Genomic DNA, 18,063 nt, shown 5'->3' on the forward strand with positions numbered 1-18,063 from the left:
TGCATATTACAATTATATAAATAGTAAAATAGATAAGTAGTCATCACTATTCACTATAATTAGGGAGCTATATATGATAGAGATAAATTATTAACAACTAATCTCTATAATTATGCATATCAAAATAATTATACCACAATCAATTTAGGATCCTCTATTTTTTTAAAATAGTCAATACTACTCTATAAATATGAAAATCAAATTTATTAGTATAAGTTTTGATTTAAGTTGAGTAATAATTTGTTAATTGAATATTTTGCATAATGTTATTAAATAGTAGATATGGGCATGTTATTAGTATATTATTATGTTATCCACAATTAAAACAATTGAAAGAACAAACAAATATAGGAGTAGTAGTATAAAACCAAGCAAATAATTAGATTAGGGCACAGGCTGGGCGGCCCTGGGCCGGCGGGCTTCAGTGGGCACGGCTCGGGCGCCCCGGGTTTGTAAAAGGCCCATGGAGCACATCATCTACTCGGCCGCCAAGCCCGCTTCATTTCATTGGCGGGCCGAGGCCGGCCCCGTACGGCTTGGGCCAAGTGGTCGGCGGCCCATTTGACATCTCTATCCCCAGATGAAACGACTTTCCTCCTACCGAGGGTTAAGGCACCTCAACTCATAGGCTCCCCGAACTTGAATTGAGGCAGGAAGAGCATCAATCTTCAAAATGGAACCAGAACTTGAGAGATTAGAGAGAAAGAGAGAATGATTGTTGGTGTTCTCCTCCCCAACTCCACTTATTTATAGGATAGGGAGAACCTTAAAAGGGCTTGACATTAGGCTAATCATATGCCCCGACGAGCACTTGTAGCTGCGTATTGTCAGTCTTGACAATCTCTTCGAGGGACTCGTCATTTGGTACAACAAAATTAGCACCCCCATTGTGAGCGGCATTGTTGGGAACATCCCCAACTAGATTTTCGTCAACAATATTCTCCTCAAATTTGCACATCAACCGGGCGAGGAGGGCGGCTTGCTCCAATCTATAAACACGCAATTTCTCGTTGTAATCATTCACGGCAGCTAGTTGGGTCGGGCAAGACTGACGAACCTTGAGACTGGGAGCAACAACAAGCAACGGCGTTGTGCGGTGACACAACGATCGGTCGCACTGCGGTGGCTGGTACATAGGCTGCGCGTGCAGCACTTCCCGATAGTCCCAATAGGTAGGCGAACGTGGAGGCTGGTCCGGAGTTTGACTGGTCACACGCGCGAGCTGATTGTACAGGACTCGCGGTGGCTGTTCGGCGGAGTAGCGGGGCTGGTGGGATGCGGCCTGGACTCGCATCGCTCTCACCTTTTCCTGAGGGTGAGGTCGGTCCCAGCATGTCTCCGAGCGCCGGGGCCGGTCAAAGGTCGGGTAGCTGTGGTCCTGCTGTCGCGCCGGTGGGTCCCAACACGTCGTCGGCCTGCCCCTGTTCTCTAAGCGATCCCGATCATCAACGCGATGATCGTGCGGTCCATAGCTAGGGTTTCTGGGGCGAGACCACCTCTCCCAATTACGTCTTCGTCGTGCCCCGTCACCATCAGAATCGTCGTCGTCGTCATACCCTATTCGCTAATCATGCCTGCGGTTGGGGTTTGGTTCAAGATTATTGAACCGGCGATCCGTTTCATTCCTCCAAGAATCAAATTTATCTAGTCTATCCAACAATTGATCCAGTTTGCCGCTAATGGAGTCGTTGTTGTTGCTGTCATCCAGAGGCCGAGTAGATGGCTCCTCGTCCAAGGGTGGTCGCTGAAGTCCCAGGTAGTCACGACGGACACCGACGTTGTTGCGGCGGGAGGAGTAGTTCGGAAAAGTGTCCGGGTGGTGGCTCCCCCAAGTTCCATTCCCGTTATTATGAAAGCGGGACATGACTAAACTGATGAAAGCACTAGTTGTTAAGGACTTAAATGCCTAATGATCCGATAAAACAGACAATAACAAGATTAAGATAATCCGGCGCCCGTGGGGGTCGGCGGAGATAAAGATCTGGGCAGCTGTGCGCGGTTTCCAACCCGTCGGGCAACGACTACAGATAAAATATACGTTCTGGCTGTGCGCGGAGACCTTCCGTCGGGCAGCAGATAGCGTAGGGAATTATGGATTCAAAGCATAACACGGGCATTTGGCCAAAATAATATATTCATTGATTCATTGTTGGATGATTAAATATGATAACATGTTCTCCTATTTATAATACTAGAATACTACCCTAACTTATTAAATAAGAAAACAAAGATATGGAAAAGATATAGTGAAATAAAAGATACTAAATAATTAGGAGATATGATCGTATCAGAGTCACAATATACTTCCAATCACATGTTGTCATGTGGCACAAAACATGCAATATTGTAAACACTAAAATGCAATATATGTTTGTGAAGCTTGCATTTTAGTTATAAGCAGATTGCATGTTAGTTATATGGCATGTTACGTGTCACGTGGCAGTACGAGGTTGGAAGTACGTTGTAACTTTAAAATTAGTTATTTTTTAAGCACGTCCCTACAATCATATCTACAAAAGATCTACCGTTTTTAATAGGTAACATAAGTGAGCCGTTTGGTTTGGCAAAAAGGAGCATTTAATGCCCAAAAACTAACCTTTTCTCATGTTTGGTATGTCAAATACAATTTCACTAGGGCCTACATTAATGATGTGATACCCGATTTCTCTTCTACGTATTTCACTTCTATCGATTTCTGCTCTCACCTCTACCGAGTTATCTTCACCCTTTAAATCTATCAATTTCATGGTAATATCCATTATCGTAAAGTTCTCCATGAGGCTTTTTTTCAATTCATAAATTGCGTGTATGTAATCTGTTCTTAGTTGCCTACATATAATGTGTCATGTGACACTCAAAAACTCAAATAGCACATATACCCACATCTTTGTGCGTATATTGTTGACAAGACGAGGTTTTTATTAGGGCGGCGACTCTTGTATGTGCGTGTCAACTGGCCAGGAGGGTGCCTAGACCTAGATGTGTCGTTGGGTCTGTGGTCAACAGGACAGGGTGACAGACACAAGCAGAAACGAATTCCATGCATTTTTGTGAAACTTAAACCGATTAAAACTTGAAAACACTTGAGGAAAGACTAGATCTAACTAAGCTAGGCAGATTCAAGCACTTAAACAACATAAATCAACATAAAACTATCAGATCTATCTAACTAGAGAAATTTAAAGCAATAACAAAGTTGAAACTCAAATAAAACCATAAAAACTTAACTTCATTCAAACATTCAAACCAAAAGATGCTTCAAACAGATTAACTACTGAAATCCGAGACAAATGCAAGTAAAACAAGTTCTTAAACTAAGAAAGCATTAAAAGAAAGCATGTAAATGGCTGATGGCTTCTTCTGAAACTAGAACTGGACTATGGCGGCTGTAATGAATCAGGCATGATGACTCCCCGCCGGCTGGTGGCCGGAATCTTCATGGCAGGCTGCTGGATTTAGAGAGTGGAACTTAGAGCTAATGGAGCTATTCTCCCAAAAAGTGTTCTCAAAGTGATAAGTGATGAGTCAAAAGTGATTCCTCCTTATGTTCAGCTCCTATTTATAGGGTGGCTTGCCCTAATTTCTAGGGCTGCCTCTTCATGCGAAATGACAATTTTGGCCCTCTTTAGTAGGTGATTGTTCCAAGAAAGTCCTTCCTTCTCGTGTCCAGTTCCGTAGCATCCATCCTGGCCAGTTTGCACCTTTTCTGCTCATACTGACCAGTTGCACACTCTTTTACTACTTTTTCACGCCAATTCTTCTGATCCTTTCCTCCTGATTTAGTACCTCAACCTGCACACTTTAGCAACTATTTTGCAAATATTATTTAATAAAGCACGTTATACTGACTAGTAACCAAGGCTTAGAACGAGACTCATCAATTGTCATCAGAAAATATTTGTGTGATTACATGCAGTTGGTTGGTTCATTTTGTACTATTTAATTGTTAACTTTTGTGTAGATTGATTCATTTATGTACTGTTTAATTGTTAACTTTTGTGTAGATTGAAATTTTGCTTCTAGACGCAGCTACTCATATTGATGAATTATTGTTTATGAAACACAATAATTCTTCCTTTGGTTTTCCTTTCCTTTTCTCTTTCTTTTTTTGTTCTAATCAATTTTTTCGTATTATTTTCTTTGGATGTCAAGCAGGCTAGGCATATTTCATATTTACATTCTTGCATCTTTGTCTGGGTTAAATTTTCCTCAGTTAAGTTATGGTATCAAACTATCAATTACTATGCTTCTTCAATTTCGTAGAGTTCGGGTGAGCATATTGTCACCCACAATTTTATATGCTGCTGCTTCAATGTTTGTATGCATATACTGATCAAGCTTCCTGTTTTTTATTCCAAGCTCTTATATACTTTGTTCCTTAAGTTAGATTATGCTTGAGAACTTTATTATATTTACTTTCATTTTTTAGGGTGTCTTAAAAAGATGACAATAATAAAATTAAATTCAAAGAAACTTCTTTTTCTTATAGTTTGTAAAAAAGAGAATGACCATATTGAAGCTAATAATGTTTGTGATTAAAACTATCACTACTCATTATTAAAGAAAATATTATTAAAAGGCCCTACATTTTGTGAATGAGATTGACTGATCACGCTACCTTCACAGATTGATCTATGAGAGTGTTGCCACATGTTATGAAGAATTGGTATAGGATAAATACACGTTTAGATAATTCATCATGCTTGAAACGATTGGAATACTAAGGCCTACTATTAATCTAACTGTTGATGAGCAAGTTGCTATAACCGTCGGTTCCTGAACGGTAGGCATTTCTACAAACGATGCCTTAATGTCTTGGTAAATTTCCGCGCATTTAATTCAAATAAAAGTGCATGGTACACGTCAACTTCCACGTCACTCGGAAGGCTGCATTTCCCAACTTATCCGTTAGTCACCACCGCAACCGGTATCTCCGGTTTCCTGTCTCAACCATCTAAAACTTTTTTCGCCAGATTTTGATTGTTAAAGTAGGTAAAACGTCCCTAATTTTCAAAGCTTTTGCCCAAATAAAATATCACATGATTATTGCTAATTTGCTAGAATCATAGTTCAAAGCTGATACACCTACCAAAAATGAGCAGCAGCGGCGGCGGAGGATTAAGCAATTTAGGCATTTCTCTAGTCATAATATTCGCAATCGCGCTTCTCGCAATCTTCGCGCAGGTTTTCTACATCATTTGGCGCCGCCTAGCCTTCCGCCGTCGAACCAGTGCCGCTAGCAGCTCGCGCTACTCTTCGTCGGAATCCACACCGTCAAAGGAGCTCCTCTATTTCTTCTGCGTAAGACCTCAGCTGGACCTCGATCGCACCTCGCCGGCTGCGATCGACGGAAGGAATTCGAATCGTGAATCCGATGTGGAGGTAATTGACATCGATTTGCTCAAAATTGAAGGGGTGTTTGGACCGCCGAGATTTCTGTTCACCATCAAAGAGGAGGAGAAAGAGGGCACGGAGTCGCCGGCGAAGACGGCGGTGGAAATTGTTGGTGATGAGAAGAGAGGCGGCGTGAGTTTGGAGGAGTGTTTTCGATCCGAGGAAGAGACGGTGGAGGTGAAGATTGACGATTGCAGTAGAGATGATGATGCGACGCCGTTTTCGACGCCTTGCGCTTCGCCACTGTATTTCACTCCGACGGCTTCTCCAGTGCATGCGGTGGTCAATGCCCGGTCAACGGGGGTTGCCGTTTAAATTTATTTTTTTGTCCTTTTCATTTGTACCTTATAATATAATCTTGACACTTAGCTCTTCCGAAATTCAAGTGTTTATTTTGTTTGAACTAGAACGCTCAACACCACGCCTGTTGGGGAAATACTACTCATATATGTGTGCTTGATTTAAAATTTAGTATTACTACTATTTGACATTTAAAAATTTTCCTATAGTTATACTAATATAATTAGAGACGTGCGGTGCTTCACTGTGGTAGGATAGGACAAAAGGTTGGAATATCAACACATTAAATTCTCATTTATATCATTAGATTTATTTTAATAGGACTACATAAATAAGATGAACTACTATTATGAATCAAAATAAAAAAAAATTACACAATTAGTCTAGATACTAAGTCTAAATTGTATTCTTGCAAAATCACAAAAAGTGACGTACGTAAAATTAGAAAACCACACATTAGAAGAGAATTAAACTAAGATTAGCAAATTATGTGGAAGTTTGATAAGTGTTTACTTAACAAAATTTATGAGATCTGTAAAAAAAAGTATAAATAGAAATAATTAAGTTAAAGATATGTATTTTAATAGCATAGAAATAATTAAGTTAATGATCATAATTAAATACTCCTATATAACTGAGGCCCACAACTACCAAGCCCATATTGATACACCTTAAAAACATAACATAGCCTCCATCGTCTTCTTCAGTTGAAATACAGAATAGAACCCATCGTCTCTCTCTACGGTTCTTGTTTCCGCCATTTCCTCTTCATCAAGCCACAGGTATGTCTCTTCCCCATTAAATACATAAGTAAGAAGGGTTGTTTTGCAATTTTGAAACTATAATTCGCAGCCCTAACTTGAAATCCTTTTCAGCTGCGATCACTGAATTTGTATTCCCGAAGCCCCAATTTAGCAATATTATGCTGAGATCACCGTCGTCTCCGCCAAAGTAAGAAGCTTTATGGTGTCGAGTCCCTTTCTACTGTTTTGCAATTTTTCACAAATCATGCAGTAGCTACTTTTTATTATTATTATTATTATTATTATTATTATTATTATTATTATTATTATTATTATTACTCCTATTTACAAGTAATACATAAATTATTTAGGCACTTTAAAAGACTTAAACTTTACATGATCAATAATTTAGAAACTTTTCTCCAATAATAAATGAAGGATTATTCTATATTTAAAATAGTAATGTTTATGCACTTTATTGGCTTTAAGATAAAAGTATAATACTATAATTGATAGTGACACAAATTAAAATGGACTTTTTTGACATTGCAATACGAGACTTTGACAAAATTTACATATAAATTACAATTTCTTCCATTGTGACAAAGTTTGAAAGTAAATTATAATTTCTTCGGTTCGGTTCTCGGTTAACCGATTAACCGAAAACCGTTTACCCACCCCTAATTTACTTCGATCGTTTGAGGTACTTTTTCACTGTTTCAAACTTTTTTTAAATGAAAATACCCTCAAGTCTATGAAGGGTATTTTAGTGTATTTAATTTATATATTGTAAAATTTTTTTGACATAGTGAAAAAAAAAGCTCAAATGATATTACATTAATGTTAATGGACCTCATATTTTCAAATGTTATGGACCAAAATTGATACATTGACAAAGTTTACTGATAAAAAATGTTCACTCTTTCATTTATAAAAAAACACCTATCTCGCAGTTATTATTATTTTGATTTTTATTTATTTGTTACACAGTTATTTGTAAATAACTAATTAATAAAAATAATTAGTATTATAAAACAGTAATTATGATTCTCATAAATCGTAATTCGAACTATGGAGAGATTCCGATTAATTATTATACCAATGAAATGAGAGTGTTAAAAACAGAAATACAAATAAATTAGGAAACGAAAAAATGCAGTTAAAAAATGCGACGTCGTTTGTTTGGCAGAGGATCCGTTCCCTTTTTCTTCCTTGACAAAATTAAAATCAAATCCAAATCCAAATCCCTAATTCAAATCCAAATCCCTAATTCTCTCTATCTCCTTCCTGTACCTCTTCCGCGAAAATTCGCCGTCCGCCACACTGTTATCATTTCTTCGTCCCAGATGCTCCTCGTCGAGCTCACGCCGTAGCAGCCGCCCAGACTCCAGCAGCAGTGCCTCCCTTCCGGCCGTCACTGGACGCCTATTCTCGATCTCACCACCATTCACCGACTCCACACAATTAGAGTACCTACCTTCTCCTACTCGCCCCAGCTCCATTGTTTTTCATTAAACAATTTATCGAAAGATTTATGGGCTGAGAAATAGCAAAGAGTAAATGATGTGATTCGATTGTGATCATGAGCATGCCTATTTGCTGGTAATCTGTTTAAGTGGGAAGTATGATTGATGATTGAATTGTAGTTTAGTGGATCAAGTATTAGAAATGAGGGTACGTTTAACCTTCTCTAAAAGGAAATATACTTACCGAACAGTTAGGTGTTGCAGGGGATTGATGATTTGTTCTTTGTATAATGATGCTCTAAGAATGTGAATTAAAAGGTAATTTCCTAGTTAGACACAGCGTACGAACTGGGGTGGAGAAAATCATATCCAAGCTTTACCAGGCTTTAAACAAATGTATCGAAAGATTAATGGGCTGAGAAATAGCAAATAGTAAATGATGTGATTATGATTATGGGCATGCCAATTTTCTGGTGTTATATTTAAGTGGGAAGTATGATTAATAGTGAATTGTAGTTTAGCCTCTAGATACCATTGATGATTTGTGGTTAGAAATTAGAAGAATGTTTAATTTTTGTATAGATCAAAATAAATAAGGATCTTTTGAGCTTTGGAATTATGCAGGTGTTTTATTCAGTTTAGAAAGTATGTTTGGGATAGTTAAATTGGTAAATTAATGGTGAAGTATATGTTGAAATTTAATTGGGTTGTTATTGTTACAACACATCTAATTCTTAAGCCCAAACACTTGTTACAATTTCTGTCTAATTATTTGATTCTGTCTAATATTTTGAAGCATGATGTCCAAGCCTCGAATGAATCCCAGCTATAGATTCTTCTTCATGAATGACTATAAAAATCAGCACTGCATCTCATCCTCACATCTCCAACTGCGAAGGATGACTTCCAGCAAGAGGGTTCAGGACCGAAGCAAGTTCAAGCGAGTCCATGACCTTGAAATCGCGGCTGAGAAGCACAAGGTAATGTCCAAGATCCTGCATATGTTTGAGATACTCAAAGGGGAGCCCGAAAACATCGTTCCCTTAAGAAATCTCGACAAGCATCGCAAGCAGATCAATCTCCCCAAACCCAACAAATTTTCGGATTTCCTTCGGAAAGCACCGAAGCTCTTCGAGATGTACAAAGACAGCAGGGGCATAATCTGGTGTGGGATGACGCCTAAAGCCGAGGAGCTGGTAAAAGAGGAAGAAGAAATCATCGAAAAAAATGGAGCGCAATCTGCTGAGTACGTGACTAGGATGTTGATGATGGCGGCGGATAAGCGGCTGCGCCTTGACAAGGTCGCACATTTTAGGCGGGATTTAGGGTTTCCGATGGACTTTAGGAAGAATTGGGTCCATAACTATCCTGATAATTTCAAGGTCATTCAGCCATTTAAACCTTTTGATGATACTGAATATTTGGAGCTCGTGTCCTGGAACCCTAATTGGGCAATCACGGAGCTGGAGAAGACTGTCTTAGGTGTAATTGAAGGGCAGGATTGCAGTGATCATGTCCCAGGGTTGCTATCACTGCCTTTCCCGTTGAAATTTCCTGCTACTTACAAGAAGTTATATCGCGATGGTGGGAAAATCGCTCATTTTCAGAAAAGGGAGTATCTGTCTCCTTATGCAGATGGTAGTGGCTTGCAAGCCGGGTCTCTCGAGTTTGATAAGCGGGCGGTGGCGATTATGCACGAGTTGCTCAGCTTTAGCATTGAGAAAAGATTAGTGACTGATATTTTAACACATTTTAGGCCTGAGTTCAACATGCCGCAGAAGTTGATGAGGCTTCTGCTGAAGCATTGTGGGATTTTCTATGTTTCTGATAGGGGAAGGAGGTTTAGTGCCTTCTTGAATGAAGCTTATGACCGCTCGGAGTTGATTCAGAAGCATCCGTTGGTTGTTTGGAGAGAAAATGTTTTGAGTCATGTTGGTTTTAGGGGGAAGAAGAAAAAGATTGATACTTCTGCAGATATCTCAGATTTAGATGAGAAGGATTTGTTCGGGTGTGATTGTGAGGATGATGATGATCACCACATTGAGGTGAAACTTGGGCGGGAAGAGACGATGCATTCTTTAGATGGTGCTTCTGATATGGATGAATCTGAAATGGATGTTGAGGGGGTCCGAGGCGAATACAACGATTGAATATGGTGAGGTATAAGTTTTTTATTTCATAGAAACCAATGTTATCCGTGATTTCTTAACATTGCGAGGACTGCAAGTTATCATCAATTCCATGGAGGAGTTTCTTGTCATGTGAATATGAATCCATCCGCTTCTTTACTTGGTAATCACAAGGATGAGTCTGTAGCCGGCCTTCATTTTAAAGAACTGATTGAGAAGGCAGATGTTTTTTCTGGGGTGTTTTCAGGTGGGGTTTTTCCCATTTATCTTCATTCTTTACTTCTTATTGTATCTACGTTCTTTAGTATTAGCAATTGAGGATGAATATTTTTGTTCTTTTGTTGTTGCCATGCATAGCACAAATATGAAATCATGAAGAAATTGCAGCAGAGGAAACACATGGTTGGCAAGACAAGTGATGATGTCAATGAACAAGGCAGAGATATAGGAATTGCAGTTTCTGACTCTGCAAGAAGTGCTTCTGACATTATGCTCACTAAACCTGGGCTTAGTGTTATCATTAGAGTGGAGCCATATTTTAGAGAATGAAGAACTATACAATGTGTTCATTCTTTCTCTATTTAACTAATTAGACATCACTTTCTTAAATCTCGTGTTGAATAAAAATGTGTCACTTAACAAATGACAGGAATAATGATTGTTTTGTGTTCATGTTCTTGTTTCTCCTCTATTTACACCCTCCATCGCATCTAATCACTATCATATAGTATTGTCTATCTTGTTTGCTACATTGTTTAAGTTAAATTGTGATTAAGGCATTATGTTTACTTTTTGCCAGATATATGTTGCCCATCACCGTTCATATTGATATTTGTTGATTTGCTACTTTAAAAAATGTTTCGTCGTCATTCTTTGCAGAAGTTGATTCCTTGTGTTGTTAGTTTGGCTTCATGTGTTAATTGCATTGATTTGGTAGTTTGATTTCTCCCCCCTCACGGTTTTGATCATTTAATAATTTTGTATCGGCATTTGATAAAGTAAAAAGCCATCTCCATTGCCTGATAGAAGTAGAAAAAGAGATCTTGGAGGCTATCTTGCTTGGATATTCTCCTGGTTGATCCTGCCTAATTATGCAGGTGGACACGCCCTTGTTTTTAAAGGGGCAAACAAAGTCATTTCGTGCTTTACTGGATTCTAAAAATGTGGAAAACTCCCTATTAGATTTAACTTCAATTTTAAGGTTACTCTACTAGTTAGGAGTACTTATTAAATTTAATTGGAATCAATAGGATATTAATTAATTAAGTCCATAGCAGACATTAATTAATTAATGGACATTTATATCTTAAGCGCGAGAAATAAATAATAAACAAAGTGGAAACCCGGATTACTTGTAATTTCTGGATTTGATGGGGAGAGTTCAATATTACTTCTGTAGTGGGCTGCTCGTAATATTCCAATATAAGCTTGTATTAAATTGTGGATTCAATTTAATTAGTAAAAAGTTAATTGGGGGAGCCCATATCCAAAACCTTCCATAGATCCCTGTCTGGGCCCAAAAGGAACTTAATATAAATAGGAGAATAAAGGAGACAAAATCATTCATTATTATTACTCATATTTTTCGTCTCCCTCTACCTAGAGGAGTTCGAATTTCTCTCCTAATTGGAGAAGATTTCTTCTGTCTTCTTTATTCGAGTCCTAGTATTTTGATGAGATCAGCCCACCCTGATATCGAGATACGGTTCGGGAACCAGAGAGAAGATCCGTGTTCTAGTATTGAAGATCATCGTGGAGAAGGCGCGAGCAATCGACGATTCTTTGGAGAATCAAATCGGTAACTCTAAACCGTAGAATTCATGTTTTAGGATTTACTTTCTTTTGAGCATGAATTATTTGCGTTCTAGCATGCAATTATCTGTTTAACATTTGAATTGATTAATCGCATAATCGGTCAAATAGATCCTACGTCTAATTTATTTGTTTTGTACAAGTCTTCCGCTGTGAATTGGTTTATACCCCATAGTTTTAACATACTAGTTTTTAAGCACTTTATTAACTTTAAGAGATCTTATTTTTAAAATAATGTTTAGACACTTGACTTTGAGATATTTGATAGTGACACAAATTAAAATTGACTTTTTTTAACATTTCAATATGTCTTATGAGACTTTAATAAAATTTGGAAGTAAAATACAATTTCTTCTATTGTGGCAAAATTTAGAAGTAAATTACGATTTCTTCTACTGTGACAAAATTTGAAAGTAAATTACAATTTCTTCTATTATTAAATAAAAATATAATTAAAATTAATATTGTTTATGGTTTTAACTTTTAACTTGTTATCTACTTTTTTCTTTTTATTATTATTATTATTATTATTATTATTATTATTATTATTATTATTATTATTATTATTATTATTATTATTATTATTATACTCCTATTTACAAGAAATATATATATTGTTTAGGCTCTTTAATAGACTTAAACTTTAAATGATCTAAAATTTGAAAACCTTTCTCTAATAATAAGTGAAAGATTATCTTATTTTTAAAATAGTAGTATTGCTTAAGCACTTGTTAACTTTGAGAGATCTTATTTTAAAAATATATTTAAAAACTTTATTGAATTTGAGATATTATAAGTATAAGTAACTGATAGTACACAAATTAAAATAGACTTTTTTTTTACATTGCAAATTTGCAATATGAGACTTTGACGTAAATTACATTCTTCTATTGTGACAAAGTTTAAAAGTAAATTACAATTTCCTTTATTATTAATTAAAAATATAATTGAAATTAAAATTATTTTTGGTTATAACTTTTAACTTTTCATCTACTTATTATTATTATTATTATTATTATTATTATTATTATTATTATTATTATTATTATTATTATTATTATTATTATTATTATTATTATTATTATACTCCTATTTACAAGTAATACATAAATTGTTTAGGCACTTTAAAAGACTTAAACTTTACATGATCAATAATTTAGAAACTTTTCTCCAATAATAAATGAAGGGTTATTCTATATTTAACATAGTAATGTTTAAGCACTTTATTGACTTTGAGATATAAATTTATAAGTATAATACTATAATTGATAGTGACACAAATTAAAATGGACTTTTTTGACATTGCAATACGAGACTTTGACAAAATTTACATATAAATTACAATTTCTTCCATTGTGACAAAGTTTGAAAGTAAATTATAATTTCTTCAAGTATTAAATAAACATATAATTGAAATTAAAATTGAATCGAAAAAATGCAGTTAAAAAATGCGACGTCGTTTGTTTGGCAGAGGATCCGTTCCCTTTTTCTTCCTTGACAAAATTAAAATCAAATCCAAATCCAAATCCCTAATTCAAATCCAAATCCCTAATTCTCTCTATCTCCTTCCTGTACCTCTTCCGCGAAAATTCGCCGTCCGCCACACTGTTATCATTTCTTCGTCCCAGATGCTCCTCGTCGAGCTCACGCCGTAGCAGCCGCCCAGACTCCAGCAGCAGTGCCTCCCTTCCGGCCGTCACTGGACGCCTATTCTCGATCTCACCACCATTCACCGACTCCACACAATTAGAGTACCTACCTTCTCCTACTCGCCCCAGCTCCATTGTTTTTCATTAAACAATTTATCGAAAGATTTATGGGCTGAGAAATAGCAAAGAGTAAATGATGTGATTCGATTGTGATCATGAGCATGCCTATTTGCTGGTAATCTGTTTAAGTGGGAAGTATGATTGATGATTGAATTGTAGTTTAGTGGATCAAGTATTAGAAATGAGGGTACGTTTAACCTTCTCTAAAAGGAAATATACTTACCGAACAGTTAGGTGTTGCAGGGGATTGATGATTTGTTCTTTGTATAATGATGCTCTAAGAATGTGAATTAAAAGGTAATTTCCTAGTTAGACACAGCGTACGAACTGGGGTGGAGAAAATCATATCCAAGCTTTACCAGGCTTTAAACAAATGTATCGAAAGATTAATGGGCTGAGAAATAGCAAATAGTAAATGATGTGATTATGATTATGGGCATGCCAATTTTCTGGTGTTATATTTAAGTGGGAAGTATGATTAATAGTGAATTGTAGTTTAGCCTCTAGATACCATTGATGATTTGTGGTTAGAAATTAGAAGAATGTTTAAATCTGACTTGACTCCTTGAACTCGCCTTTTCTAGTTCACCCGGATACTGTTGCAGGTGTTGCTGCCGTATATGTTGTAGACTCAGACAATCGGACGTGATATGTGTTTATTAGTCTTAAATATTTATCAATTGATGTTAGAGAATATGCAATGTTATTGTTGGTATGATTAATATTTATATTTTTTCATGTTTATGTGATAATTGGATCCACAAATGGTAAACCATTTGAATTCTTGCATTAAAAGGATTTTGTGAGATATGATCCAAAATAACTACAAAGGCTGAAATATTTGGTGTACTGTTGTATCTTTGGCTTTTGCAGCCATTTGGTGCTTGCTAACAGTCTCTTAAATAAATATTTGTTCAGGTGTCTATTGGTGTGGTAACTAAATGGATTCTCCAACAAATCATAAATGGAGGAAAGTTGCATATGGCGGGATGCAGCCCGGGTTTGATGACAATCATACTGATGAGTCTTTCCTAGAAGACATGATTATGAATGCCAATGTTGTGAAAAGAGATCTGGTTAAGGTGATTCTTGATGCGGTTTCCATCTCACAATATTTGTGTGTTGTTGCTCTTGTTGTCTTGGTCTGGACTTGTACACTTAGATCCATCTTTAGCGAACAGTCTCTCTTGTTACTTGACATTGCTCTTCTTGGGTGGGGTTTTGTAGTTGTTCTCTTGACAGCAGAAATGCTATCGTATGAGCTACTGCTCAATTATATTCTCAGAACCTCTTTTTTCATAACCGGCCTATACATTTTATCTCCTATCTATCACACTTTGACACGCTCCATAAGTTCAGATACCATTTGGGCACTCACGGCTTCTCTTGTCGTACTCCATTTGTTTCTGCATAACTATTCTAGTTCCACGGCAGAAGCTCCCGGGGCTCTAGAGTTTTCTACCTTCACGAACAATATTTCTCTTAATGTTTCTATAGTTGCTTCACTTCTGGTTGCTTCCCGACTTCCTTCAAGGCTCCATGTTTTTGCTATCGTTCTGTTCTCCTTGCAAGTCTTCTTGTTTGCTCCATTTGTTAGTTATTGTATCAAGAAATACTCTTTCCGATTACATTTGTGTTTCTCGTTGGGTTTGATGGCTGTAACTCTGTTTTTTGTTTACCACTTACACCAATTGCTCTTTATATTGTTGCTGAGCATATTGGTATTTGTTAATTTGGTCTGCCCCTATTGGCTGATTAGAATTCAAGAGTACAAATTTGAGATAAATGGCCCCTGGGATGAGGCTAAGCTCTGTTTTAACATAACAGAGTGAACCGCTCTTCTTTGTGCATGTATGTCTTTGCTTCGGTTGAAAATGATGTATAAACAGGATGCCTTTAACCACATATTGTATAAATGTTCTGTTTCTGTTGATATTTTTGCAACATGTAATCTATTTTTTGGTTGGCTGTATTAAAATCCTCTATCAATTTTAATTTTGTTTTTGTTTTTGTTTTTGTTATTCTGAATAGCCAGTTTGTTAGTACTATACTCCTCTTTAATCGACCAAACCAAATTATCACTAGTAGAGTAGCCCAGCCTGGCCCAGTCCTGTCTCGGGCTGTGCAGCTTGAGGTTTGGCTCGACTCAGGCCCATGGCTGAAGCGGCTGAGTTATTTATTTATTTATGTACATTTCACTTGGATACAAAACTACTCTAATAAATAATTTTTTAAAGATTATGTAATTATAGACTCAAATTTCAAAATCTTTGGTCTTAAATATTAATCTCTATTAGTATTATTCTAATGCACGCATATAAATTCAAGATTTATTATTGTTTAGGATAGTCGCCTAGTCGGTGATGTGGAATTTCAAGCATGTGATTTCACGCTACAAAAAATTACGGCACATAATTAGGGGCATCAACCTTGGTAATTGTTTTCTCTTTCGTACTTATTAATTTGAGATAGGAAACTTAGGGTCGGTGGATATTATATGTACGTATTATTTGAATCGAACTACGCAGCCAAGGCCATCAAATAATTATTTTGTACAGTTTTCTAAGAAGATGATGATAATAATAATAATAATAATAATAATAATAATAATAATAATAATAATAATAATAATAATAATAATAATAATAATAATAATAATAATAATAAATTAATAGTCTTATTTAATAGATCAATATTTTTACATTATTATTTCTTCTTTATTCCAGAGTGATAAGGATTTGATTCCAAAGAAGAATTAGTTTCAAATTTAAATTGAAATCTAAAAATGAAATTTAGGTTTTAAAAAGTTTGATTTTCCAATTTAAAACTTTCACCATATAAATTATTGAAATATTAATTTGTTCTGATTTTGCATTAAACTAATGATTTGTTATGATTTTGTATTAATCATGATTTCGGTATTGACATAATTTCATCAATTATGTGATTTATCAAGCGACAATCAAATTTCTCGCTCATCAGATTATGAATAAATCCTATGAGCTGAGGCATTGAATGCATACTAATTAAGTTAGGAATTTTATGGGGTTAAATTTTTTTTTTTATTCCTGATACTCTAAATTTAGATCAGCAAGCAGATTTTTGGCAATACTTTTGTCCATAGTTTTGGTGAGCACTTTCTTTAAAAAACATTACAATAGATTTGAGGTCTTCCAAGGAATTGTTTTTTATGTTGATTGTTGAGTCAACGAGCTTGCACGGCGCTGTTTATGATTTCAAACAAAAATCAATGATTAAACTACACAAATATCCATGAATCATTTGAAGGAAGTAGAGAATATATGTATATTGCTTGATGATTTTTCTTTATATCGTGACGCCAAAAGATCGCATTTTATGAGATATTTTATCAATTAATTATATAATATCGATCATGCAGCAAATTGCACGACTCATGCTTTCGCACCATACCATTGACATTGAGTCGTCTGAAGAATGGCCTTATTGGTACATGACAAAGTCCTTTTTTCTATTGTAGTTACGATTTGTTAGAATTTAATGAATAAATTATTATGCGTTTTTTTTAATATACTAATATTAAGTAATGCCGTATACTATTTGAGATTTCATTTCTGAATTCAGCACTTAACCCACACATAATCATCACCAATAATAGAAATGTGAGGAAATATATGGAATACTCTATTTGTTTTCTTAATCACTTAAACAAATACTTCAACCTGAAGTATTTGTTTTCTTTATTGTGTTTTTTTAATCATTAGAGACTTATTTATATACTAAAAGAATTTAAAATGGCCCATGGAACTGTGAATAATGTTTATTTTGTCATGAAAATATATAATAACTTATTAATTACTAGTACATGGTAATATAGTGATATAATATATACTATTATATTTTTAACAATCGCATTAGCAACCACCATGAATTAATCCTAGTTAACGAAAGGCTCTCCAAACTGAGAAATTACTATAATCTCTTTCGGCTCAATAGAGAATAAACCATCGATTTTATTTACTATATAAACCGCTGCATTATTTTTGTTGAAAATCAAATAAAGGAAAAATAAAATACTACTCCAAAAATAGGGTTAGAAGACAAAAAATGCAAAAAAGGTGGCGTAGTTTGGTAGACTAGAACAATCTTGAACAGCTACAGTCACATGGGTGCTGGGTCTACACACAAAGTCTTATATACAGCTCACCACATTAATCAATACATAGGATCACTACAAATTCAATCAAACTTACACTATACACACTTAATCACTACACATACATACTAATACTATAGATTACTGATTAACTAACCCAATTTATCAATTTAGATCCGTTGATGACCGTCCTAGCTTTTTTTCATGTTATCGAACAAGTGTCTAATTTCGAAATTTAGAGAGTAATGTTTGACATCCTCCCATTTTACTATTCATCTATAATGTTTCTTGTAATTATATAATTAGTTGTATGTG

General features: G+C 35.6%; 4 protein-coding genes across 6 annotated transcripts; all 4 read left to right on the plus strand.

The window, feature by feature from the left end:
* Nucleotides 1-4,986: 4,986 nt before the first annotated feature.
* On the plus strand, nucleotides 4,987-5,797 carry LOC125201802. The gene has a single exon (XM_048100060.1). The coding sequence runs from the start codon at nucleotides 5,095-5,097 to the stop codon at nucleotides 5,707-5,709; it is 615 nt and encodes a 204-aa protein (XP_047956017.1). The 5' UTR covers nucleotides 4,987-5,094; the 3' UTR covers nucleotides 5,710-5,797.
* A 1,852-nt stretch (nucleotides 5,798-7,649) lies between these two features.
* Nucleotides 7,650-10,704, plus strand: LOC125200633 (protein WHAT'S THIS FACTOR 1 homolog, chloroplastic). 2 transcript variants are annotated; one of them, XM_048098321.1, is made up of 3 exons: nucleotides 7,650-7,906; nucleotides 8,700-10,279; nucleotides 10,390-10,704. In XM_048098321.1, exon 2 carries the CDS (start codon nucleotides 8,701-8,703, stop codon nucleotides 10,051-10,053), a length of 1,353 nt encoding a protein of 450 aa, XP_047954278.1. In that variant the 5' UTR covers nucleotides 7,650-7,906; nucleotide 8,700; the 3' UTR covers nucleotides 10,054-10,279; nucleotides 10,390-10,704. The 2 variants fall into 2 exon arrangements, with proteins under 2 accessions (XP_047954278.1, XP_047954276.1); XM_048098319.1 differs by having other exon boundaries at nucleotides 7,905-8,039.
* On the plus strand, nucleotides 10,171-10,581 carry LOC125194176 (plasma membrane ATPase 2-like). The gene is made up of 2 exons (XM_048092250.1): nucleotides 10,171-10,284; nucleotides 10,390-10,581. Exons 1-2 carry the CDS (start codon nucleotides 10,171-10,173, stop codon nucleotides 10,579-10,581), a joined length of 306 nt encoding a protein of 101 aa, XP_047948207.1.
* A 2,634-nt stretch (nucleotides 10,705-13,338) lies between the features above and the next one.
* LOC125200634 (phosphatidylinositol N-acetylglucosaminyltransferase subunit C) lies at nucleotides 13,339-15,548 on the plus strand. Of its 2 annotated transcripts, none has more exons than XM_048098322.1 (2): nucleotides 13,339-13,595; nucleotides 14,532-15,548. In XM_048098322.1, the coding sequence occupies exon 2, from the start codon at nucleotides 14,555-14,557 to the stop codon at nucleotides 15,443-15,445; it is 891 nt and encodes a 296-aa protein (XP_047954279.1). In that variant the 5' UTR covers nucleotides 13,339-13,595; nucleotides 14,532-14,554; the 3' UTR covers nucleotides 15,446-15,548. The 2 variants fall into 2 exon arrangements, with proteins under 2 accessions (XP_047954279.1, XP_047954280.1); XM_048098323.1 differs by lacking the exon at nucleotides 13,339-13,595 and adding an exon at nucleotides 13,633-13,728.
* The last annotated feature ends 2,515 nt before the right edge of the window (nucleotides 15,549-18,063 follow it).

The sequence above is a fragment of the Salvia hispanica genome, chromosome 1 (assembly GCF_023119035.1).
Source record: "Salvia hispanica cultivar TCC Black 2014 chromosome 1, UniMelb_Shisp_WGS_1.0, whole genome shotgun sequence".
Taxonomy (NCBI): domain Eukaryota; kingdom Viridiplantae; phylum Streptophyta; class Magnoliopsida; order Lamiales; family Lamiaceae; genus Salvia; species Salvia hispanica.

Coding starts and splice junctions, on each gene's coding strand:
- LOC125201802 (XM_048100060.1), top strand. CDS start 5,095: ATGAGCAGCAGCGGCGGCGGAGGATTAAGCAATTTAGGCATTTCTCTA.
- LOC125200633 (XM_048098319.1), top strand. CDS start 8,020: ATGAGCATGCCTATTTGCTG. Junction 8,040..8,699: donor ATGAGCATGCCTATTTGCTG/GTAATCTGTTTA, acceptor AATATTTTGAAG/CATGATGTCCAAGCCTCGAA.
- LOC125194176 (XM_048092250.1), top strand. CDS start 10,171: ATGAATCCATCCGCTTCTTTACTTGGTAATCACAAGGATGAGTCTGTA. Junction 10,285..10,389: donor CTGGGGTGTTTTCAGGTGGG/GTTTTTCCCATT, acceptor TGCCATGCATAG/CACAAATATGAAATCATGAA.
- LOC125200634 (XM_048098322.1), top strand. CDS start 14,555: ATGGATTCTCCAACAAATCATAAATGGAGGAAAGTTGCATATGGCGGG.